Genomic DNA, 25,306 nt, shown 5'->3' on the forward strand with positions numbered 1-25,306 from the left:
TCTGTATAAAATACTGCATTCTGCATAAACACTATACAGCGGAACCTCAATAGAACGGACTAATAGGGGCGGGGAGTAGGTCTGATATAGCCGATTCTGATTTTTTTTTTTTTTTTTTGAGGCCATATGCACCCATATTACTGTACAGTAAAAAGCTATTGTTTTCTAGTTTTTTGTGGCCTAAAACGCCCAGTACAGTACAAAGTAAATATGTAAATAAATATAAAAAAAGCTTGAAAATGTTTGAAAGGTTCACAGTTTATCCAAACTGACTACGCCCGTGTGCTTGGTCATGATGCCATTGTTGACGTACAGTACTCATCATAGGTGAGTTGCTTTCATGAGCTGCGAAGAATTCATGTGCTTCCGAGTTCCAAATCCATTACTGAAGTTGAATGGCTTAAGGAAAACTACTTTACCAAAAATGGCATGTTCCAGACTTGTTTTTGGTACACCTCAGAGTTAACGCTGCAGCCATGCCACTCTCTCTCTGCTCTATGTACAATAGATATACCTCGGGAAGAACTCGTCTACAACATGCAATAAGGCTTTTTCTGTGCCTCAGTGGGTGCTGCTGTTTTGGCTAGCAACATAGTTCTATTAGAGAGCCTCTACAGAATGGTGTGTGAGTTGAGCAGGTGTACCTAAAGGACATTGGCTCTTCCCAGTGTGTTGAATGAAGCCGAGACATTTGCTTCCTCCCGGTCGGCGAGGCTGAGATGTTCTTCCTGTGCATCAATGACTCTGTGTCTCCGCACTATGAGCTTCTTTCAGAACTCTCTCTCAGTGGATAGATGGCCTTGTGTTCACACACAGCCGCATCCCTGTATGCGCACTTTATACTTCTGACCTTGACCACATCGACACATTAAAAGACAATTAAAGACACACACCTGCTCCCTTTGTGCCTTACAGTCACGCATACTGACCTCATTTATATATATATATATATATATATGTATATATATATATATATATATGTTTCTGTGTATGTGTGTGTTTCCTCTTCAGTGGAGCGATGCATGAGTGTGATGCAGTCCGGGACGCAGATGGTGAAGCTGAAGGCAGGATCCAAAGGGCTTGTGAGGCTCTTTTACCTGGATGAGCATCGCTCCTGCATCCGCTGGAAGCCATCACGCAAGAGCGAGAAGGCCAAGAGTACGTTTGCACGCACGCACGATCGCTCGCGCACACGGCACTTGCACTGAGTCCGAATCAGGGTACGCTATTGATTCCAGGAGGGGAATTTAAAAATCCAGAATCCAAAATAACAAATGAAAAAAAAACATGAAAATACAAACACATGAAAATACAATGAAAATAAACCATACAAAATATGAAATAATACACATAAAATACAGCCACATTACACTGAATATAAAACTACAAGTGAATATTTTATATTTTTCTCTGTGGTCATCCAGCTGGTCGGGCCGGGCCAGGCCTGCAGGAGTTTCGCCTCTTACTTCACATACTCTGCACATTTGTATTACTCACACTGTACATATTTCACACATCGGGCATTCAGGTTCCCCTGGGAGGCTGGCGCGAGGCATGATGATGCGGATGCTGGGGCGGGTCCTGGCACCTGGCACCCGGTCGCCCTGATTCTCTGCCGGTCCTCCAGTTTTGCATCATACACACGTCAGTGGGGGTATGCTCTCTGGCCCGCCATGCCTTTCCCTCCGCAGATTGTTAATGCACCATATACTGTACATTCGCACATCCTTTGGGGAGCCGGTGAGCCTGGGTGGGAGTGACGGTTGCGGGTCGTCATTGCCCCGTGACCGTCTCGCCTCACCCTCACAAGTCTCCCCAATTTTAATGCACGACACCCCACCACACACGATCATACTACAGGGCTAATGGTTGCCAGTCGGAGACCTGGTAACCATAGTAATAGGTTGGGTGGTGGATATTCACATTTCTCTCCTCCTCCTGGGGCCTGCACCCCCCACCCTTTCTGTTGTCGGGCCATGGGGAGACGGTGGTGTCCCCCTCCCTGCCCTTGGTTCCCCGTCTTCCTCTCCCTACGCTTGGCCCTCCCCTTGGCTGGTGGAAAATGGATGCAGAGCAAGTATTTCAAACTCCCCTGTTGCACAGCAAATCTGTTTCAGCACAAAAGGCATGTGTATCCCCCATTCTGCAAGGCCATGCAGCTGAACAGGACAATTTTTATTTATTATTATTATTTTTTTAAAGGCAAGTAGCACAAATTTAACTTCAACTGAGGTGTCGCCTACATTTTTCTCAAAACAAAAGATTTAATCGCCCAGCAACAAAAGTCAAAAGTTGTTATAGAAAGGGTTTTATGCAGTCCTCCTATTCCATTTTAAATGGCTCAAAAGTCACCCACAAGCTTTGTGCGTGCGTGTGTGTGTGTGTGTGTGTGTGTGTGTGTGTGTGTGTGTGTGTGTGTGATCCTCACTGCTGTTGGCACTGAGAGGATTATACATTTTTTTCCATATCAACCCACTGAGATGATGCCTATGGATGTGTACGAACATGTTTAAAAACGACAGTTTGTGACTGTCAGCATTAGATAAGCCTCTTAAATATGCTCAGTCGTCCCAATTGTGAAATACGCACTCGTGCCTTGTTCTTTCCAAAAAATGCGTGTGCATGGGGTGTAAAATGATGTGGCCATATTGAGACTGTCCGGCAAGGATTATGCTGGAGGAGGGAAATGGATCATTCTGCAATGGATTGTGACAGAAACATTTTGGCTCGAAATAAACAAAAGTATCTTAAAAGGGCTGGTTTATTGGGTGCATCCAATATGGCACAGTGGTTTTAAAAAAAATAAAAATATCATATAAAAATTGGCCTTACTGGATTTGAATTAAACCCTTTTCTCAATATTTAGGGCTAATGTTATTGTGCTGGATGCAGCTAAAGTTTTTGTCACTATCCACAGTATACAGTGTAGTCATACAGCCAATGAGGATTATCATTGTAATGCCAAGTAATCTAACTTAATTACATATGTTGTACTGCATACATCATACGCCATTGCATTACATACATGCAACACAAACACACACACCATTCACTTTATAATGACCCCCTGCACAATCCAACGACATCCAATACAGGAGCAATTTCAAAATGTCCGCAGTTATAAAAGGTTTTAATTAAAATCGTCAAAGAGCTATTAATATTACTTATGTATTCATTAACAAATATAGATTACTTTTTTTATTTACATTCATGCCTTTAATTTGAATCCTAATGAATGTATTTTTGATGCAGTGAGATTTTATTAAAACTGTGGGATAACTATAACTAACTTATATTATTACTTATAATTATAATAATTATTATAAATATAAATTAAATCTAATTTATTGAGGATTTAATTTAATGCAATTTCTTTCTTAATATTAATATTAATATATTTGCAAATGTCTGCAGACAGTTATGACTTCTGATTAAACTGTGTGATTGCGATTAATATTATTTATGTATTTATTTATTTATAAGTGTATTATACTTAGTTTAATCCCTCATTGGATTCTTAATTTAATTTACTCTTAATATCAGTTTTAAAATATATATGTTTCAATTAATACAACTCTTATTGGATTGCATTAGAATGTGCTGATATTGATATTAGGCTTACCTAATAAAATGTCTTGGGACTAAAATTATTTTCCTCCCATGGCTTCACAGCAACGACACATGCACATACGCGGGTCCGCACACACACACACACACACACACACACCCAGAGTTGTACTTCCTATTTTTCGAGTTGGTATGTAAATATATGCATGTTAGCATAGACATTTGAGGCTTAGTGAGTATTTGCATACATTATTAGATGGCTGGATTATTAGGTAAGTAGTTGTAGTCTTCTGATTTTCCATCCCCTCCCTCCCCTCTGTCAGTCACCATCGACTCGCTGTACAAGGTGACGGAGGGCGGCCAGTCGGCTAGCTTCCATCGGCATCCCGAGGGCAGCTTGGACCCAGCGTGCTGCTTCACGGTCTTCCATGGCAACCACATGGAGTCCCTGGACCTGGTTACGTCCAACTCGGACGAAGCTCGGACCTGGGTTACGGGTCTTCGCTACCTGATGGCCGGCATCAGTGACGAGGACTCTTTGGCCAAACGGCAGCGCACCCACGACCAATATCCTTTTCCCATGCAAAACATAACATATAGTTGCCCAGGTAGTATTTTTTTCCTCAACTGCAGATGGGTGAGGAATTTATTTGAAAACACCAACGACAATGTTACCAGTACATTAATTTAATGTCAACTGAGGCAGACAAGGCAGAACAAATAGGTCGGGTAGCTCCGCGGAATATAAACCTGGACACGCACAAAATTGTGGAGTGACCACAAGCTACTGTAACACTAGTCATCGTTAAAGATTGACTTTGATAATACACATGGAACAACGTACCGTAAATCGCCACATTTCAAATATTGTGAGTAGTGCTGCTGTTTTAGTTAGCAACAGGGTCCAAATGGGTTAATCAGTTAATGTTTTAATATCTGTGTGCAAACAATGGCGTCTATGAACTGAGAAAATCACAGTTACACTGACTATGCAGGGAACTGTGACTTAGATGAGCAGCTCTGCACCGTGAAACGACAATGTTTAGCCACGCTAGCTGTCCAGGTGCAGCTCGTAGCTGGTGCGACGCGAGATAGCGTAGCATTCCCCTAGTAGTTCCCGAGGAGCCGGGAAAGCAGGGAAGATGGCCGACTGCTTGATGTAGAAGCTTGAAGCTGCTTACAAAGAAAGGTGCAAGCAGCTCCTGCAGCGCCGCAGTCTGACGTGCTTGAAGCCATTTTCACATAGAGGCAGAAATGATGATGTCATCAACAAGCATTATCGCGATGAGTCAATAGAGTCCAAATTGATAACCATATGCAAAATTTATATTGTCTAATGCATGTATTGTATATAATGCATACCCCTTCTCTGGACCCTATAGTATTTTACTCCATAGTTTCCACTCTGCAGAAGGGCATTGTTTTCTTGCTGCCCACAGTCTCCCCTTGAATAAAATGTCTCCTTATAGTAGCAGAATTAAGTAATGGAACCTTCGTTTTCTCCCATTGTTTGTTCGCGTGTCTCCTTCTGACTGATGTGTTCAAGGCATAGTTTTTCCAGCCCCCCCCCCCCCTCAAAAAAAACAAAAAAAAACAAGCATAGTGCCCTGTCAATCTTCATTTTTTGGGACAAATATACTTAACGTGTGTGTGGTGACGTGGATGAAGCAGACCTTTGAGGAAGCCGATAAGAATGGCGACGGCTTGCTGAACATTGATGAGATCTACCAGCTCCTCCACAAGCTCAACGTGAATCTCCCACGGAGGAAGGTCAAGCAAATGTTCCAGGTGGGGGAAAAAAAATTGAGACATTTCTCTTTGCGTCGTAATCTTTTATTAGCAGGAAAAAAGGCAACTACAGGGTACATAATGTTATATATGCTTAGTACCCACTTCATTAAGTACACTTGCACAATGTAATTTGATACAATACAACAGCTGTATTTAAAATTGTGCCTTTACAAAGGCACAATAATAAAGTCTTGATTGAGACTCTCAGTGAGGTTGTCATTTAAGAATATGTTTATTATTCTTATGGTATTTTGCAGTGGTGCAGAAATGATCACTTAAGGGTTTAGGTGCATATAATGAAGTCTCCTTCATGCATATTAAAATACAATGAGTGAATAAACACTGACACCAACAGAAAGTTTTAATTAAATTTTTTTTTTATTTCTCATCTAGCAAATCATTAGAAACAGCTTTCAGTTTGATGCAGTGAAGTTCTACACCACACTGATAAAAAATTGGATTGAATCGATTAATCTGTATGAATGGCAACAAGTGGATACACAGGTTAATTAAACCTTCTGCCATCTCGTGGAGGAGCATTTTATTGTTCTGTTTCTTATTATACGTCAGTGGCATAGATAGATCAGCAAACAAAATGAATAATTTTCCAACCAATTAAGCGACATTGGAACCTTTCCCGCACTGCATTCGTTAGGAATCACTCCATTAATCAGGCAAAAATGCGCATGATATTCTTTGTCAAGACCGAGTGGGATCCGTACCTAATGAAATGTCCGGGTCCTCTACAGCATTATTAAAATTAATGACAGTTCTAGATCAATATGTACACATTTCTCTTATCTTTTTTTTTGGGTTCTACTCAACATGCATGAATAGTTATATGTTCTCAGGTGAGATAAAAAGTTTTAGATGAGGGGGAAAAGGATAAAGTGGTAGGAGAGCCTTAATTCTTAAAGGAGAAGTCAAACTGAGCCAATTTCGCAACTCCACACGGGACGTTAGTGTTGTTTCTGAGGAGCACCACGCAGCGTGCAGTGCAATGCTGATGACCATCAATGTCTCACTTTATTAGGAACCTGAGCGGAACAGCTAACAGATATTGCGCTTTTAGTCGTGGACTGGTCGTTTTTTTGGGGGGGTTATTTTTGACCATCTTCAATGATTTGTGACTTCTCTTAGGCTTGGTGATTTAAAAGCCTTGCTTCTTGCCTGAAAAAATAATGCCCTAAAAATAATTTATTGCGCAGAAATGAGAGGAACGAGGGCGGTTCCATTTATATCCCCTGCAAAAGGATTTTTATTTTACGGAAACCAGATCAAGTGATTCTTTTTTGCCTGCGCTTTTAGCTTTTGCTATCTGTAGTGTGTTTTGTGTTACAAACAACCATGTGGACCTATTTTCTGACAAATCAATGTAAATATGGCATGCGAAAAGCCAAAATCTAGAGATTTTTGTAGGAGACCATCAAGGAGTTTGCATGTGGATTCTGTCTCTGTGCACATATCAAGCTCATTCAGGGTTGTCGTGTAATGGAGGGATTAGCCGCCATTATTAGATTGGGCGTCAATTGGAATGGTCCCCATGAGATCCAGGTGATATGAGGCGGTGGTAGCGAGCTGTCATTGTGAGGTGGCGGACTGGAACAAGCAGCGACGCATGCTGAGCGTGTCCTCAGGCAATGTGGGCGACGATATGAGGGGAGAGTGTGGACTCACAAAACCATTAAATATAGAAAAAGCGCATACGGTCTGGTACAATAGATGAAATGATACATTTTCCATTGGTGTGGGACCTAAAGTAGCATATGTTCTTGTCATATACATCAGGGTTTTCCAAACAGCAGGTTGAAGCCCAAAATGTTTTTTTATTTTTGCGGGATGCTTATTGTCATTTTACAAAATACTGTAAGCTATTTTATTGCTCATCAGGCATACAAAGTACTTTTTTTGTACTGAATTTTGTACTGAAAAATGCATGCTTTTTGTTGTTTTTTTTTGGGGGGGGGGATTATGTTCTCTCATATTGACAAAATAATGATCTTTCTGGAAAGCCACGATCAAGGCCTTTGATTTGATATGTCACTCGATGTGGTTTGTTGTAAATACATAGTTTTGACATTGTGTTCAACTGGCAATCAGATACAAATTTGCATGGAAATGAAACTTTCTATTCATTTACATGTTTGGCCTTCCCGTGACCTTGATCACAGACCATAACCACAAATCTTTGGCAAGTTAAAAGCTCAGAAGCCAAAGACCATGTGGTAAAAATCAGGTGTTTTTTACTTGATTTCAAAGTTAAGTAAATGGTGGAGCTTGGTGATTTTGTTAAGCAAAAAAACCCAAAACAAAAAACAATTTCTGGTTATTATGTCATCATATGAGGACGGATTGAAAAAAAATATATCAATAGATCAGGAAACTCACTGATTTCATTTCTTATACAACAATGTGGTTTGTTGCAAATATATTTTTGACATTTTTACGAGTGGAAAATCAGCAAAAAATTTTTTTTGCAAAATTGTGGTTGATCACATAATTTTAGAAGGGTTGAAGCTGTTATAACTGCAGAAGGTGGACCAATGTCATATTAAACCCTATCGATTAAGACTGGAATAATGCAACCCTATGGGGGGCACCAGCCAGGGCAAATTGTAGACCGGTCCCAAGCCCGGATAAATGCAGAGGGTTGCGTCAGGAAGGGCATCCGGCTTAAAACTTTGCCAAACAAATATAAGTGTTCATCCAAAGAATTCCATACCGGATCGGTCGTGGCCCGGGTTAACAACGTCTGCTGCCGGCGGCGTCAACCTGCAGGAAATTTCACCGGTGGAAATTCAGCTACTGTGGGTTGAAGTCGTAGAAGAAGAATAGGTGGAAAGTGGGTTCTTCGGCAGAAAGAGAAGAGGAAAGCACAGAGCCTAGAACTGAATGTGGGGACTTTGAATGTTGGGAGTATGACAGGAAAATCTCGGGAGTTGGTTGACATGATGATTAGGAGAAAGGTTGATATATTGTGTGTCCAGGAGACCAGGTGGAAAGGCAGTAAGGCTAGAAGTTTAGGGGCAGGGTTTAAATTATTTTACCATGGTGTAGATGGGAAGAGAAATGGAGTCGGGGTTATTTTAAAAGAAGAGTTGGCTAAGAATGTCTTGGAGGTGAAAAGAGTATCAGACCGAGTGATGAGGCTGAAACTTGAAATTGAGGGTGTTATGTATAATTTGATCAGCGGCTACGCCCCACAGGTAGGAGGTGACCTAGAGGTGAAAGAGAAATTCTGGAAGGAGCTAGACGAAGTAGTTCTGAGCATCCCAGACAGAGAGAGAGAGTCGTGATTGGTGCAGATTGTAATGGAAACAACTGTAGTGAACACTTTTTTCCAGAAGAGGCAGGAACATAGGGTGACCTACAAGAGCGGAGGTAGAAGCACGCAGGTGGATTACATCTTGTGCAGACGATGTAATCTGAAGGAGGTTACCGACTGTAAGGTAGTGGTAGGGGAAAGTGTGGATGGTGAAGTGTCGACAGCATAGGATGGTGGTGTGTAAGATGACTCTGGTGGTGAGGAGGAAGATTAGGTAGACAAAGGCAGAGCAGAGAACCATGTGGTGGTAGCTGAGACAGGACGGGTGTTGTGCAGCTTTTCGGGAAGAGGTGAGACAGGCTCTCGGTGGACATGAGGAGCTTCCAGAAGACTGGACCACTGCAGCCACGGTGATCAGAGAGGCAGGCAGGAGAGTACTTGGTGTATCTTCTGGCAGGAAAGGAGAGAAGGAGAGTTGGTGGTGGAACCTCACAGTACAGGAAATCATACGAGGAAAAAGGTTAGCTAAGAAGAAGTGGAACACTGATAGGACAGAGGAGAGGTGAAAGGAATACACTGAGATGCGACATAGGACAAAGGTAGAGGTGGCAAAGGCCAAACAAGAGGCATATGATGACATGGTTGGACACTAAAGAAGGAGAAAAGGATCTATAGAAGTTGGCCAGACAGAGGGCTAGAGATGGGAAGGATGTGCAGCAGGTTAGGGTGATTAAGGATAGAGATGGAAATGTGTTGACTGGTGCCAGTAGTGTGCTGGATAGATGGAAAGAATGCTTTGAGGAGTTGATGAATGAGGAAAATGAGAGAGAAGGGAGAGTAGAAGAGGCAAGTGTGGTGGACCAGGAAGTGGCAATGATTAGTAAGGGGGAAGTTAGAAAGGCATTAAAGAGGATGAAAAAATGGAAAGGCAGTTGGTCCTGATGACATTCCTGTGGAGGTATGGAAGCATCTAGGAGAGGTGGCTGTGGAGTTCTTGACCAGCTTGTTCAATAGAATTCTAGCGTGTGAGAAGATGCCTGAGGAATGGAGGAAATATGTGCTGGTGCCCATTTTTAAGAACAAGGTTGATGCGCAGAGCTCTGGGAACTATAGAGGAATAAAGTTGATGAGCCACACAATGAAGTTATGGGAAAGAGTAGTGGAGGCTAGACTCAGTGAGTATTTGCGAACAACAGTATGGTTGCATGCCTAGAAAGAGTACCACAGATGCATTATTTGCCTTGAGCATGTTGATGGAAAAGTACAGAGACGGTCAGAAGGAGCTACATTGTGTCTTTTTAGATCTAGAGAAAGCCTATGACAGAGTACCCAGAGAGGAACTGTGGTACTGCATGCAGAAGTCTGGATTGGCAGAGAAGTATGTTAGGATAATACAGGACATGTACGAGGGCAGCAGAACAGTGGTGAGGAGTGCTGTAGGTGTGACAGAGGAGTTTAAGGTTGAGGTGGGACTGCATCAGGGATCAGCCCTGAGGCCCTTCCTGTTTGCAGTGGTGATGGATAGATGACGCGCTTTGGCGACCCCTGAAGGGACAAGATTAAGACTGGAATGAAATTTAAATTCATATCTGAGTCAAGGCAGGTGAGCCAATACTTTTTGCAAAATAGTGTAACTTTTTTGTTAATGCATTCCCGAGATATTGTATCGAGATTTGGTAATAGGAGATATTTAAAATCAAGTGACGGATTTGGATACAAAAAATGTTATTGGGACATTCCTTGTGATTACGTCAACATATGAGGAAGTATTGACATAATAATAACATATCTGTATAACCCTCACCAAGGCCTTTAATTGGAGGTATGATTCCTTGTGGTTTGTTGCAAAATATTTTTTGACCCTGATAGGAACATTGACCTTTGACGATCTCCTTAAAATAAAGGATAAATAAATAAATAACCACTAAAAACATAGCAGCAGAGGACCTGTCAGCTTACTACAAGTCCACCAAGTTTGATGGCAATTGCATACAAGTTGCCCAAAAATCATTTGTTTTTTTAATTAATTTTGTTATTTGTTATGTTCGACCTTTTATATTTGACCTTTAAGCTAAAGCTTTGCCATGTAAAAATCACTAACAACAAAAGACCTTTATGGAAAGTATCAATAGTGTTGTTGCTGGTTTGTGATTGTCACCATCAAACCATCCTCCTTGTGGAGGTTTATGATCATATTAATAGACCTTGAGTCCATCCATCCATCCATGCATCCATTTTCTACCGCTTATCCGAGGTCGGGTCGTGACCTGTGGTCATCTACAGTATATGTCATGCCTTGCAACATTTATGGACCAAGTGACTGACTGACGTGGCTTTCCCGCTTTCAGGAAGCAGACACGGACGATCAGCAGGGCACGCTGACGTACGACGAGTTCTCTGTCTTCTACAAGATGATGTCCATGCGGCGGGACCTCTTCCTGCTCATGATGGCCTACAGCGACAGGAAGGACCACCTGACGGCCGACGAGCTGACCAACATGTTGCGCTGCGAGCAGAAGGTGGGTGCGCGTTGAGCTCTACAGTACCATGTCTCCAATATGCTGTTTGATTGACACACACTACTCCGAAAAGGTTAGGGATATTGGGTTTTCGGGTGAAATTTCAGGTTGAACGTGAAATGCACTGTAACCTTTAAAGTTGAACTTCATTTGATCTTAAACTTTTGCATTAACATTTTCAACTGTTCAGTTATGCAGTACTTTTTGCACAACTCACTGTTGCTTAACACAGAGTTCATTCATTCATTCATCTTCCATTCCGCTTATCCTCAGTAGGGTCGCGGGCGTGCTGGAGCCTATCCCAGCTATCTTCCGGCGCGAGGCGGGGTACACCTGAACTGGACGCCAGCCAATCGCAGGACACATACAAACAAACTACCATTTGCACTCACATGCACACCTACGGGCAATTTAGAGTTGTCAATTAACCTACCATGCATGTTTTTGGGATGTGGGAGGAAACCGGAGTACCCGGAGAAAACCCACGCAGGCACGGGGAGAACATGCAAACTCCACACAGGTGGGAACGTGATTTGAACCCCGGTCCTCAGAACTGTGAGGCGGATGTGCTAACCAGTCGTCCACCGTGCCGCCTTAACAAAGAGTTAAAAGGTAAAATTCACAACAGGTGTTTGATCTATGAATCGATCAATACGTTTCCAAGGACGTCCACTTCTTAGCCTTTCTGTGACTCTTCCGCTTTCTCTGTATCTTCGTTGATGACACTCCATTACACTCTTAAGATCAGTTGGCCACTTCCTGTTTGATGTTGGGTTACTATTGATCAATTGTTAGGTGTCGTCTTGGTCTCATGATGTCAAATGTGAAGAGCATAATAAAGAGGACTGTTTATTTATAACGCACACCACAGAAAATGTATTGGTTGATTCATGGATCAAACACCCGTTTAGCTCCTTGTTAAAAAACAGAAAGTTATGCAAGAAGTAACGAATCATTGAACAGTTGGCCATGTGGAGTCAAAATTTAAGGGAAGGTCAAATTAGGATTATCTGGAAAGGTAACAGTGCATTTTACGTTCATCCTGACATTTCACCAAAAAGCCGATTATCCTTAATTGTTTGTGAATACAGTGATCTCCTGACTTAAGAGTTAAATTTGTTCCATGACCAGGCTCATAACTCAAAACAGTAATTTCTCAAATTGTTTTGCAGACGACATCATTTTATTCTCCTTCGATGCTGAACAACTACAGCGTTGCATTCAGGAATTTGACTTAGAAAGCCGTCACTCAGGTGTGAAAATGAACCAAAAAAACAAAAACAAAGGTCATGTTCTATCGTTAGTCCGCAAGAAGATGTCAAACTGGACGACTATGTCCTAGACTCCGTCGACAACGACATCTAAATGGGTTGGCCACGTTGCCCGAAGATCGTACAAAAGGTGGACCACAGAAACTATCAATTGGATACCATTGGGCACCTAACGGTAGATTTATAGATGAAATTATTAAACACACCGGAATACACTGGCAACAAATTGCAAACTGCCGTAGTAGTTGGAAACGTGAAGACGAGGCCTTCATCCTGCCGTGGATAGAAAAGGGCCGATGATGATGATATATATATATCAATTTTTCCATACTGCTTAGCCACACTAGGGTCGGTGGCAAGCTGGAGCCTATCCCAGCTGACTCTGGGCGAGAGGCTATGCAGCACTATTTCTAGAAATCTCTTTAAGTGTTTACATTTTCTAATGATCACTTCGACAACAACACAATGACCTGTCAATGGCGAGCTTTTTTTTTCTTCTTAAGAACAGGGCGTGGATTACTAATGTGGCCCTTGGGTAGTGCTATCTGGTGCCCTGGTACTTATTAGTCCTTTTTATTTTGTTTTAAACCTCACTTTCACTTGATCTAAATTGTAATACTGTATACTGGTACCATACAAATAAATGCCTCCCTTCTTTTAAGACAACCTTTTGTTTGTGTCTGCAGATGGTCAGCATTACTCCGGAATACGTGGCTGAAATCATTGACAAGTTTGAAGTGTCTGATGAAAACAAACAAAAAGGGGTCATGGGGATTGAAGGTGAGCCTTGCTATACTGTAGTGTAGTGTTCTCTTTATGTATTAATATTTATGGATGCAGAAACTGCTTGGAAAAGGGCTTGGGAAGGATGAGCATTTGACACAATTTCCTTGAAGATGAATATATACTTTACATATACAGTGCATCCCCACATACTCGCGGTTCAGCACCTGCGGATTCACCTATTGAAAGATTTTTTTTCAAATGCTATTCACATTTTTTCAAATTATTATTATTATTTTTTATTATTTTTCTTTTTTTCTTTTTATGGGGGGAACCAACCCCGAAGACGCTTATTGGCAGCTCATCCCCACTTACTCAATTACCCGTGTAATTGCAGTGAAAATAAGTTTCAATGCAATTACAGGTACAATGCGTATCAATTAGCCTCGGTCTGGCCTGGTAGGCGGGGGTTGGGGTCATTTTTTTAATGGGATCTGAAAATATCTCCGTGAATGTTCTGAACTCCTGTTTCAATGCAAGTGTTGTGCTCAGCAGAATACATTTCCTGTAGCGCATGTCATGTTTTGTTTTCTTTAGCTACAGTAGTTGAAAGTGAATCAACTGTGCCAAGTAGTGCACATTTTGACTCAATTGCGTCAATGACATGATTAATCAACAATCAATTCTACATAGTTGATAAGTTTATTGTCATTGACTGACTGACACATTTTGGACTGGCTACAGTTGGAAATTTGGTCATTTTAACAAACCTTTTCACCAATTGAGCTACCTCTAAGAGTTGGAATAGTCATAAAGGACACGTCCTAATACTGTAAATGAATTTATCAATCAGGGGGTTGGACGAAACCCTTTTAGTCCCCCATCCATTTTCCATAGAGCTTGTCATCAGTAGGGATGCTGGAGCCTACCTGAGCTGACTTTGGGTATACCAATTGCCAATTGCTATGGGCAATTTAGAGTCGTCAAGAAAGTGAACATGCATGTTTTTGTAATGTGGGAAGAAGGCGTAGTACCTGTCTACATCTAATTAGGGACCCCTCGAATGTGAAGCAGACTACTAGGTCAACATGCCGCACCCCTTAAAAAAATAACTGTCATATTTGTTAAAACTGTCAGTGTGAACCTGACAGTAGTACATGAGTAAAAAACATCATGCTCTGGGCCCATCTTGTACCTCTAATTTGAGTTGAAAGAAACCACTGTGCCTGAAGAAGAACTGCCAATCACAGAAAGAAGGCGTGACTGACGAGGTGTGGATTGTGCACAAGAACAAGCCCATCAAAACCCTTTGAGGGGAACTTGAACATGAAGATGAGATGGTGAGCCAGGCAGGCCTTTCTTCAACATTCACTTCCCAGATGTGTCATGGGGCCGCTGTGCCAATGCGTTTGCCCATAAATAATTAGTTCTTTAGCGAGTACTCACTCCCCCTCAGTGTCACGGCGAGTGCCAGCTGAAGGCTCGACTTAAGGGAGGCGACAGAGCGAAGAGGCGTAAGAAAATTGGGAAGTCAGAGCGCGGCGGCTTGCAAGGGAGCGCGGCGGCGACGCGACGAGGTGTAGAAGCGAGACTAATGTCATTGTCGTCGTCGTGGGAGGCGGCACGATGAGTCTGACTGATCATGCCATGACGTCGGCCTAAGGCCTTCAACATCCTCCTTTGTGACAGAAAATACCCTTTTCTCACATACGGGCATAATACTTGCAATATTTGATAGAAGCGTGACAAGATGGATGTCCACTCTGATAACTGCGTTTCCACAGCAAGTTTGTTTCCCCCCAACATTTGCAAAGCACCACAGTTGGCTTTCCTTATTATAACGGCTTGATTCTTGCTATTCCTGTCTCATTTCACCCTCCCACCTCTCCGGGTGAATGGAAGCTTTCTTCTCAATCTTGTGTGTCCTCATCCTTTACCATTAAAAGCCTGTCCCTCAATCACGTGTTTTTTGCTGGATGGTCGACCTGCCTTTGAAGAGATCATGTCATGACATTCCTCTTCAATGCATTTCAAGAGAAATGATCAAATGTGTGTTACTACACTTACAGTACAGTGTTTTGCTTTTATTTTACATTATATTGCCACGGAGGCAACACGCACTAAAATTTTCAATGTTTAATTCAAAATTTAAAGGAAAATAGATAATAATAATAATAATAATAATAATTATTATTATTATTCATTTTGTGACCTATTTAGAATGTTTTCTATTCATATAATTTTATTATGCAATATTAATGCTAAAACATTGTACTATTTGAATGTATTAATATTTCATTAAATTTATTAATATTTCATTTATTATAAAAGGAGTATACCATACTACCAGAAAAACAAGCAATAAGTAATACTATGAGATTAACTCGAAAAAGAAAATTGAGAATGTTGTGATTTATATGAAAAGAAATAGTAACTTTATGAGATTAAAAAAAAAAAATGTAATCTTATGAGAACATTGTAAGAAATAAATATTTTACAAGGCTAAAGAGGTAGTATTATGGGAAAATAACTTTAGTTTTACATTATTAATATTGTGAAAAAATATGGATGGGGTATATCATATTAGGGAAATCATTTTTATCAGAAAAACAAATTACATGCGTATTACAAAACAAAGTTTTGGTGCTGTGAAAAAAGTGATAATATTTTGAGAAAAAAACTTTAAATTTGGCATTACTGAGAAACATATAGATTTGAAATGAGAAAATAACAATCTTAATAGTGTGAGATCTTTTTAAATACAAGACTGCATTTATAATACGTGGACAAATCTTATGAGACTGTCATATTAAGAAGAAAAATAGTTTGTTAAATTGTTAATTTATGAGAAAAGCTTGAAATACACACGCACACAGAAAAATGTAGTATATGTTACAAAATCTATGATTTTCTTTTACAGATAGTTTTGACATTAAAAAATAACTGAAACTATTATTGTTATTCATTAAAACAAAGTTCTAATAATACTAAAAAGAAATTACAACAGTAACGGTTAGGAGGAATTGATTAAAGTTGTAATATTTTGAGAATTTCTCTTCTGTTTTTAATAATAATGAAATCGTAAATTTGAGAGAATATTTGAATATTCTGAGGAAAAATCTCAAAATTATAAAAGAATGAAATGTAAATATGGTGGAAAGTTGGAAAGAAGGGGATAAGTGTGTTATTATATAAGCGCATTAATTTAAATTGGACAGTATTTCTTTATCCGAATGGATGTTGCTAAAATGTCAGTTTGATCAGAACTGGGCAATATGTCTTTGTTGTATTGAAGCATAAATATTGATTTCTATTCCATCACCTGCTCACCAATTTGTTGTTTTTCTCCCTCCAGGTTTTACAAGCTTCATGCGCAGTCCAACGTGCGACATTTTCAACCCGCTGCACAACGACGTGAACCAGGACATGGATCAGCCTCTGTGCAACTACTTCATCGCCTCCTCGCACAACACATATTTGACCGGAGACCAGCTCCTGTCGCACTCCAAGACCGACATGTACGCCTGGGTTCTGCAATCCGGCTGCCGCTGTGTGGAAGGTCAGCGGGCGTGGGATAGTGATGTCGTAGAGGCAGTTTTTTTCAGAACGGGCCTTTATTGAAAGTACAGTGGTGCCTTGAGATACGATGATCTATAAACATCCGTCCGTCCGTCCGTCCATCCGTTTTCTGAGCCGCTTCTCCTCACAAGGGTTGCGGGCGTGCTGGAGCCTATCCCAGCTGTCATCGGGCAGGAGGCGGGGTACACCCTGAACTGGTTGCCAGCCAATCGCAGGGCACATAGGAACAAACAACCATTCGCACTCACAGCCATGCCTACGGGCAATTTAGAGTCTCCAATTCATGCATGTTTTTGGGATGTGGGAGGAAACCGGAGTACCCGGAGAAAACCCACGCAGGCACGGGGAGAACATGCAAACTCCACACAGGCAGGGCCCGGGGATTGAACCCGGGTCCTTAGAACTGTGAGGCCGACGCTCTAACCAGTCGGCCACCGTGCCGCCGATCTATAAACAATTCTTCAAAAAAGAGGCTTCAACCTGTGTATTGCCAACTTCAATTTTACTGTCAAACTAAACAAAAAAGAAAGAAAATTGTTGTGTATTTGAAACAACCAGACAGCTTATTGCTCGCACACAATGCGCAATGCCACAAACGGACAAAAGAATAGCATTGATAGTTGCGGTGTAAAACCCCTTTAAGCAACGGATATTTGAACACAAATGGTGCAACAACACATGTAAACACACAATACAACAATACTCAGGCATATATTCTTTATCCTCTACGAAAAACAACTAATATTACAGCAGCTCACTGAGTCACCTACAGTGAAAACTATTCTTCGTTTGCGTCTGCATGACTGTATTATACTGCACCCAGGTGGTCAAGTCCCACACACCAGAAGGAGGAGCAATTAATTAATCTGTTTGATTATTTAAATTCTATTGAATTATGTTTTTTCATCCATCCATCCATTTTCTGAGCCGTTTCTCCTCACTAGGGTCGCGGGCGCGCTGAAGCCTATCCCAGCTATCATCAGGCAGGAGGTGGGGTACAACCTGAACTGGTCGCCAGCCAATCGCAGGGCACATACAAACAAACAACCATTCACACTCACATTCATACCTACAGGCAATTTAGAGTTGTCAATTAACCTACCATGCATGTTTTTGGGATGTGGGAGGAAACCGGAGTGCCCGGAGAAAACCCACGCAGGCACGGGGAGAACATGCAAACATTATGTTTTTTATAAAGTCTAAAGATGCGCGATTTTCCTTATTAAAACATTACAAATATTGTAGTTGTTTTTGTGGGATAGGCTTGACTGGATTCATGTAATTCATTTTAATGGGGGGAACAAATATTTGAAATACAAGTGTTTTGAATTACAATGGTGGTCACGGATCGGATTAAACTCGTATCTCAAGGCACCACTGTATCACTTGTATTTGGAGGCGGCAGGCAAATGGTTGCTTGTGTAGCAAGTTGACAAATTTAAAAATATGAATGACGTCATAGAATAGTTGACGTTGACTATGAACACCTTAGTCGCCTACAAAAAAAAAAAATCTGCTTTCAAACCCGAGTGTTTTTCAGGGTTTATCACAGTAATTTAGGAAAGTCAAGTCTGTCTAGGTTGCTATAATACATCATCAAGCCCAAGCCTCACTTCACCTTAATTGTGAGCAATGAGAAGAGGCATTAACAGAGACAAGAAGCCCTCATTGCCGAAGAGAATGATATATGAGATGTGTTTTTCCTTCCGTCTCTCTGCAGTGGACTGTTGGGACGGTCCAGATGGCGAGCCCATGGTCCAGCACGGCTACACGCTGACCTCCAAGATCACCTTCAAGTCCGTCATCGAGACGATCGACAAATACGCCTTCATCAATAACCAGTGAGTCCACCAATGACATTTAATTATTTCCCTCGTGGCAAACAACAGTGACATTCTGTCTGCAAACAATACAATTTTATATGCTGTTAATTGCATTATTGATCGCATGCACTCATCCACTACCGTGATTTTGGGAAACAATAATCCTAAAATGTCTTCAACAAACAAGACCAGTCCAATTGCCTCGATTCAATCGTTGCGGAATAATCCTAAAAGATGCATATATGTTGAATTTTTAATCCATAGGAAACAGGATGCGCCAAACGGCTGTCATGAAATCAATCTGATTTTGTTGTTGTTGTTGTTTTAAACTTTCTAATACAACACAGTTCTTTTTGGCCCTCACTAGCATCTAAGTGAACCATCTGCTCACCAGTGTTTCCTCACTATCCCCTCAGGAGAGGCCCTTTATCTCCGCAAAGTCCAACACAACCTCAACAAAGTGACGCAGACTCTTTGCTCTACCATGTGAAGTCAGTGGCTCTGGTTATAAAGCTATTTATTTTCTTTAAAGCCGGTGGCAGCACGGCAGCAGATTCAAGCGGTGTAATTAAGCCTGAAGTGGAGTTTCACTTTGGCAGCAGCTTGTTGGAGCAAAAATAGAATTGCAGTGAGTTTGTGTGCCCGTTTAGCTATTATTTACTTAAATTGTCAGCTTGTTCTGTGTGCTCGGCAGCATCGCGTGTCCAATTAATCTGTGGTTCCCTTTTTATTGGGGCTAAGGTACACGAAGCTAGACTACGCTAATAGTGTACTAGTTGTTATGTAACATTCATTAGTGCCAGGGCAAAAGAACATAAGCCAACTAAAATAAAAAAATAAAATTAAATACAAATTTAAAAAAGAAAAATACATAATTCTTTTAGAAAAATAAACAAAAGGTCATTCACGTATTTCGGGCATCTTTGTTTCTTTTGCTGTACAGTAAGTTAAACTTACCGTATGAACGAGCATTGATTTGAGTCGATCACTTTCTTTGTTCTTTGCTAATACGAGAACTGGTTTAGAAATGCATGGTGAGGAAGTGAAACGGATGTCAGTGCATGCACACAGAGCAGAATTTCTTTCGCAAACCAAATAAAATACAGACAATACTTCATCTTTTTGAGCATGTGTAGCGTCAATGGTGCGTTATACATATGTACAAGGGGTTTCTTGATTATTGGGGGTGTGTATTGTACTTGAGAGCGTATCATACGTGAGAAATTGTGGTACATACATTTATAAATCAGGCTTTTCTTAATTGTCGCTGCTGTTCTCCCTTTTACATTCATCTTATCATTAGAGCCGCCTGTTTATATGATGAAGGGCCCCTGGCTGCGTGGAAGTGGCATATCACCACATGCACATGAACACATGCACAGACGCACGCACGCACGCACACACACACACACACACTAATGTCTCACCTGAAAGAATCTCAGAATGTAACTATAGGGGAAAGGAAATGACTGGCTGACTCGCTCTGCTGTCCCTTTTTGTCACAGGCGTAGGACCTGTGTGTGTGTCTGTGTGTTCGTGTGTTTGTGTGTGGGTGTGTGCAGAGGTGAAAGCAGGCATGCTTCCCCCAAGGCGAAGCTGTCACTCTGACAAAGCTGACATTTGTGCTACCGTGTGGCCAAAAGTCACTTTTCCAAACGAAAACACCGGTACACATACAACTTGCTCTCAGAAACACACACAAGACGCACACGCAATACGCATGCACAACACGCACAGACGCTGTCCATAGAGGTGCAGGTTTGTGGCTGCAGATCTGTGATTTCATCATCTCAATCATTCACTTCCTGTCAGTCTATTGGAGCATGTGCTCAACATCCCTCTATGTTCGCGTATGTGTGTTGTGGCAGGTACCCGGTACTTCTGTCCATCGAAAACCACTGCAGCATCCAGCAGCAGAAGAAGATCGCCCAATATCTGAGGGAAGTGTTTGCCGACAAGCTGGACGTCGGGCACGTGTTCAGCAGAGAGTCCAAGACGCTACCCAGCCCTCAGAGCCTGCAGGGCAAGATTCTCATTAAAGTAAGTGGAAACCAACACAATGTACGGGCTCTAAACTTAAAAACCACAGGAGATACACTGTACAAAGTGGGCACACCAATGTCCTGAGGTAAAAAGGGAAATAGAAGACATTTCAATATTTGGAAAGGGCGAGCCAGATCAGGGACCTAAATTCAAGTGAAAATCTGTTGGTGTGACCTGAAGGGGTCTGAGATATCCCCGCAATGGGACACATTCGGAGCACCCCTGCAAAGAAGAGAGGTCAAATAAAATAGATTGAATGCTGCCATAAAGCAAGTGTTTCTTTTCGGTTATGCACCCTAATGCTTGTGAAGAAGTGTTAGGGCCACACGGAAAAGAAAAACAACAATTATAGGGCAAGAATAATGTCATAAAGGTAAAAGAATGAAGACATATTTCTTCGACAAAAAGTCAAAATGTAACTAGGAAAAAAAAGTCCGATTTTTCTCAGAACCTTCAAGTGAATTTCAACCCTCAGTGCACGTCAAAAACAAAATTGTCTTTATTCTTGTAAAATTTGTGGCTAAAAAAATAAAATAAAAGACTAAAATAAATCCTGGAAAAAGATGTGCATTATTGTTATTATTATTATTATTTTTGCATTATTACTGTTTCCCCTTGCAAAAATATGACTTTATGACTCTACGATTACTACATTTTATCCTCATTTGTTTGGTGTGCCAATAAAATACACTACACTTTTTTCCGAAGAAGAAATGCCTTTATTGCTGTCGTTTTTTTTTCTCTACTTCTACTTTGTAGAGGCAACCATCATATTGTGTGCAGTGTTGAATTTTTATATCCAATGTAAATAAATGATTAACATTATTAATACTGGTACAGCGGTAACGCGACTTGCTCGTTTACCAAAATACGAACCATCGCTCGACCATTTCTTTTTTTTTTTGCTCTTGATTGTCACTCTCGGTTGAAGTTTACTGTCAAAATAAACAAAAAACAAATTCATATGTATTTCAAAGAACCACAGTCGTTTGCCTTAGGAATATCTGCTATCTTAGTATGAACACACAATTCAAAGCGCCATAGATGGGCTATCAAATAGCGTGAATTTTGTGGTTATAACCTTATAAGCAACAATATATTTGAACACAAATAGTGCAGCAACACACGTAGACAGACAGACAGCGAGACAGACTAACTCACAGGCATATATTCTTTATACTCTCCAAAAGAAAAAAAAAACGAATACTACTGCATCTTACAGAGCTGTTGTGACCATCTCTTTCGTGTATAGTGGTATGTCTGGATTTTACTGCCCTCTGTTGGCCAATGCACACACCCCAGATAGAGGTGCACAATGATTTAATCCTGATGCACAGACATTTTATTTTAATTATATTACATATTATATATATTATATACATTCTGTTATTACTGTATATTTTTTATCAAGTACAATACTGTAGAGTGCTATTTTTCTTATTAACGAACACATTACAACATATATTGTTGGTTTTTTTATGGGTTGTTGGAACGAATGAATGTAATTTCTATTAATTTCAATAGGGTAAGATAATTTAAGATATGCATATTTTGAGGTACTAGCGTGGTCATTAGTCAAGGCAACAGACCAAATTAAAATCGTAAGTCAAGGAACCACTGTACAACGTTTCTTTTGAGGTTCCTAAAATATTGTGAAATCCATTTATATACATTTTGATAAAAATATTAGGGACACCTTGCTATAAAGCCCATTTAATTAACACAGTATTAGCACAGATTATCTCCCATAATGTTTCTGCTTTGGCAATGTTTCAAATGCCAATTGAAGCCATTATCAAACAAAATAATAGAATTTAGTACGTCATTTCAATTGGCCGTGCTCAATTTACCTCCTAATAAGGAGAAAAGGAACCAGTGAGAGTTAAACTACTGTATTAGAGCCCGTTCTCACAATCATTTAGCTCGATTTCATTTAAAAAAAAAAAACAATGCACAGTAATTAATTGAAAAAATGAAAGTATTTGAATACATCACAGTTTTAACAATGCACAGGGAATCGCGTTTTTGTCATGATGCTTGAAATAATTCAAATCATGCCGTATCAACAGTGTCATAATGTGTCTTATGAGTATGACACATTGAAATACAAAAGCGGCAATATTTGCGTCCTGAATGTGAACATCGCATAAATAATGGCATTGTTCATTCAGCAGAAATGAAAGATTCAGTTGTCAAAATCCCCCTTGGTGTGCATTTGCATGATTACGATACTGCAAAAGTGCTTCTCAGTGCTTGTTTATTCAGCAATGTTAATGTTTTCTGTCTAAGGGCAAGAATCCCATTCATTTTGAATGACTTTTGACTCACAACGACGGTATTGGCTGACATCAAATCACAAAATTTCCTCCTTTTAGTGCGCCAAGCTGTTATTTTAGCTGATTATGGATTCTTCTTCTGAGTCACAACAAGAATCTTAATGATTTCAAAAGATAGATCCAAATTTTCATGTAGCTGGGGTCCAGGGTCTTCTTTTCAATGCTTTATTAGCCACTATTTTCTCAACCAACATTTTTAAACCTGTTATGTAATTTAGCAAGTGCTGAATGGCTTGGTCACAGACACTTTTTCGGAAATAAAAATAATTACTTGGTTGTCTAATTTCACACCTAATGAGTGGGAGGAGGCATTCCAGAGACCCAGCTATTTGTATGCAAGCAATAAAAAGTCAATTTTCCATATGTCCCCCTTTAAGGATATCTAGGAAAAGAAGACCTCTGCGTTTGAGTTCAAATCAGTACAAGAGAACCAGTGCTCTCCCAGCCACCCTTTTTGGATCAGTCTTTCTTGAAAACACTGGTGTCAAACACAAGGCCCAGGGGCCACATCTGGCCCACCACATCATTTGATGTGGCCCACGTAAGCAAGTCATGTGCGGATACTTCATGTATACTGATACATGATACTTTTTTTTTTTTTTTTTTTTTTTTTACTTCTGGTTTCAAAACTGGTTATCCATGATTTCGTTTTGTACAGTGGACCATCGCTATTCGCGGGGGACAGGCACAGAGCGAGAGAGAATAGCAATTTTCTGCCAATAATCAATGCTCTCCTCAAAGTGATTATAATTACCTATATTAATAATTTAAACCATAAATATTCCACAAAACATGATTATAACGCATAAAAACATCTTTCAATATTGCTGTACCCTAAAAAAATACAGGACAATAAACGGCTTACAGCTAAACGCAGATACACAATGTACAGTATGTATGTTGACATCAACAATTTTGATGATAATGATGATTTACTGTAGTGCAAAACAATGAACGTTTGACTGCACACCAAAGCAGAGGAGTTACATCGATGGTGCCGGCCCGACCCTCCCTGTGGCGGCCTGTGCTGGTGGGAATGTCTGTTACTTCCTAGACTGCTGGCTCCGAATGGTTCAGCAGTTAGCGCTAGAATGGCTTGTGCGTCTGACCAGAGACTAGTGAATCCATGTAGTGACACCAATTGTTGCGCTGTTCTTTTGTGACGGATTCCACTGGTTTTAATGACGTGTTTAGTCCTAGGTTGGCAAAACAATCAGGAGCCGAAGCAGACATGGGCGTAGCCATGTACAATAGCTACTGTATTGTGTCCCACTGGCTGTCAATCACAAATCTAACACAGCTGTTGTTTGATTGTTGATTGGATGAGCGTGTGGTTGTTTGGTTGAGCCGACAACGAGATCAATGTTTTTTTGGGCATTTTTATGGCTAAGAGGAACCGTTCATCGTCGCAACGAAAGAGACACAATACAATAAATATCATACAGACTGTAGACAGCGTTTCGCACTGAAAATAATTAACAGAGGATAGTTTGCCCCCCAAAACATCTGTGAATAAGTGAATTAACGATGTGGCCGGCGACCCTAATGAGTTTGACACCCCTACTTTAAACCTTTGGGACTTACTGTATCTCCATTTAACAACCTTCCGTTCTTGTGTTAAGACAAAAATCTTATTGATTTTAGCGGTGATGTAAGGCTGCCCATGTGTACTTATTTGTGTTTAAGAGCACAGGAAGAGCTTTTTGCTGGTGGACATAAAGAGAAAGCGAGCGACCTTCTGAGCGGAAGAGAACTTTCGAGCACGTTGGTTTTTATGTCTGTCCTCTGCAGCGTGAAGAAAAGGCATGAATTGTTCCCCTGCAAAAAATCTTTTATATCTTCTGAGCATAAACCCAAAAAAGTGAAAAAGCCTGATTGATTTTGTTACAAAGACTTTTATTCCTCTTCAACTCCTCAGCAGCCTCTGAGAGTACAGGACAGAAAAAGAAAATGGCAAGAGTGACAAATAAGATGTGAAAGGAGTGGTAATAAAACATGCGGCGGCGTTTTAAAATGAGGGGAGAGTGATGTAAACCAAGAGACAGCAAGGGGGCGAGAGTTGGCCATTGACTTTTTTTTGTTTTTTTTTTTTACGGAGAAGCTCAGAAAATCTCCCCACTCCCACTCACACCCTCGCTAATGGGCTCCCACTCGACCGGAAGAGCCTCTCTTGGGGAGCTTTTGGAAGAGTCAGCAGCAGATTGTACATTTGTGTTTGTGGGTAGAAATGTGCCAGCAAAAAGAGCCACATGAGTCATTTTGAGAAGTATACCTCCTGTTTAAACATATAGTGGGCTTTTTTTTCTTTTTTCTTTTGGTGCTGTTATTTTTAGAACCTAGGTCAACCTGGGTGTCACATCAGTCCATCCATCCATTTTCTGTACTGCTT

At 40.7% G+C, this 25,306-nt stretch overlaps 1 protein-coding gene across 3 annotated transcripts in view; it reads left to right on the forward strand.

Annotated features, from left to right (window-relative positions):
- The window catches only part of plch1 (phospholipase C, eta 1), an 83,386-nt gene that overhangs the window by 31,233 nt on the left and 26,847 nt on the right, over nt 1-25,306 (forward strand). For all 3 annotated transcript variants that reach the window (XM_061780947.1, XM_061780945.1, XM_061780946.1), the window contains 8 exons: nt 1,012-1,158; nt 3,891-4,134; nt 5,226-5,355; nt 10,972-11,142; nt 13,100-13,193; nt 16,492-16,695; nt 18,436-18,556; nt 20,407-20,578. In XM_061780947.1, the coding sequence (XP_061636931.1) occupies nt 1,012-1,158; nt 3,891-4,134; nt 5,226-5,355; nt 10,972-11,142; nt 13,100-13,193; nt 16,492-16,695; nt 18,436-18,556; nt 20,407-20,578 (1,283 nt within the window). The remainder of the gene's footprint in view (nt 1-1,011; nt 1,159-3,890; nt 4,135-5,225; nt 5,356-10,971; nt 11,143-13,099; nt 13,194-16,491; nt 16,696-18,435; nt 18,557-20,406; nt 20,579-25,306) is intronic.

The sequence above is a fragment of the Phyllopteryx taeniolatus genome, chromosome 8 (assembly GCF_024500385.1).
Source record: "Phyllopteryx taeniolatus isolate TA_2022b chromosome 8, UOR_Ptae_1.2, whole genome shotgun sequence".
Taxonomy (NCBI): Eukaryota; Metazoa; Chordata; class Actinopteri; order Syngnathiformes; family Syngnathidae; genus Phyllopteryx; species Phyllopteryx taeniolatus.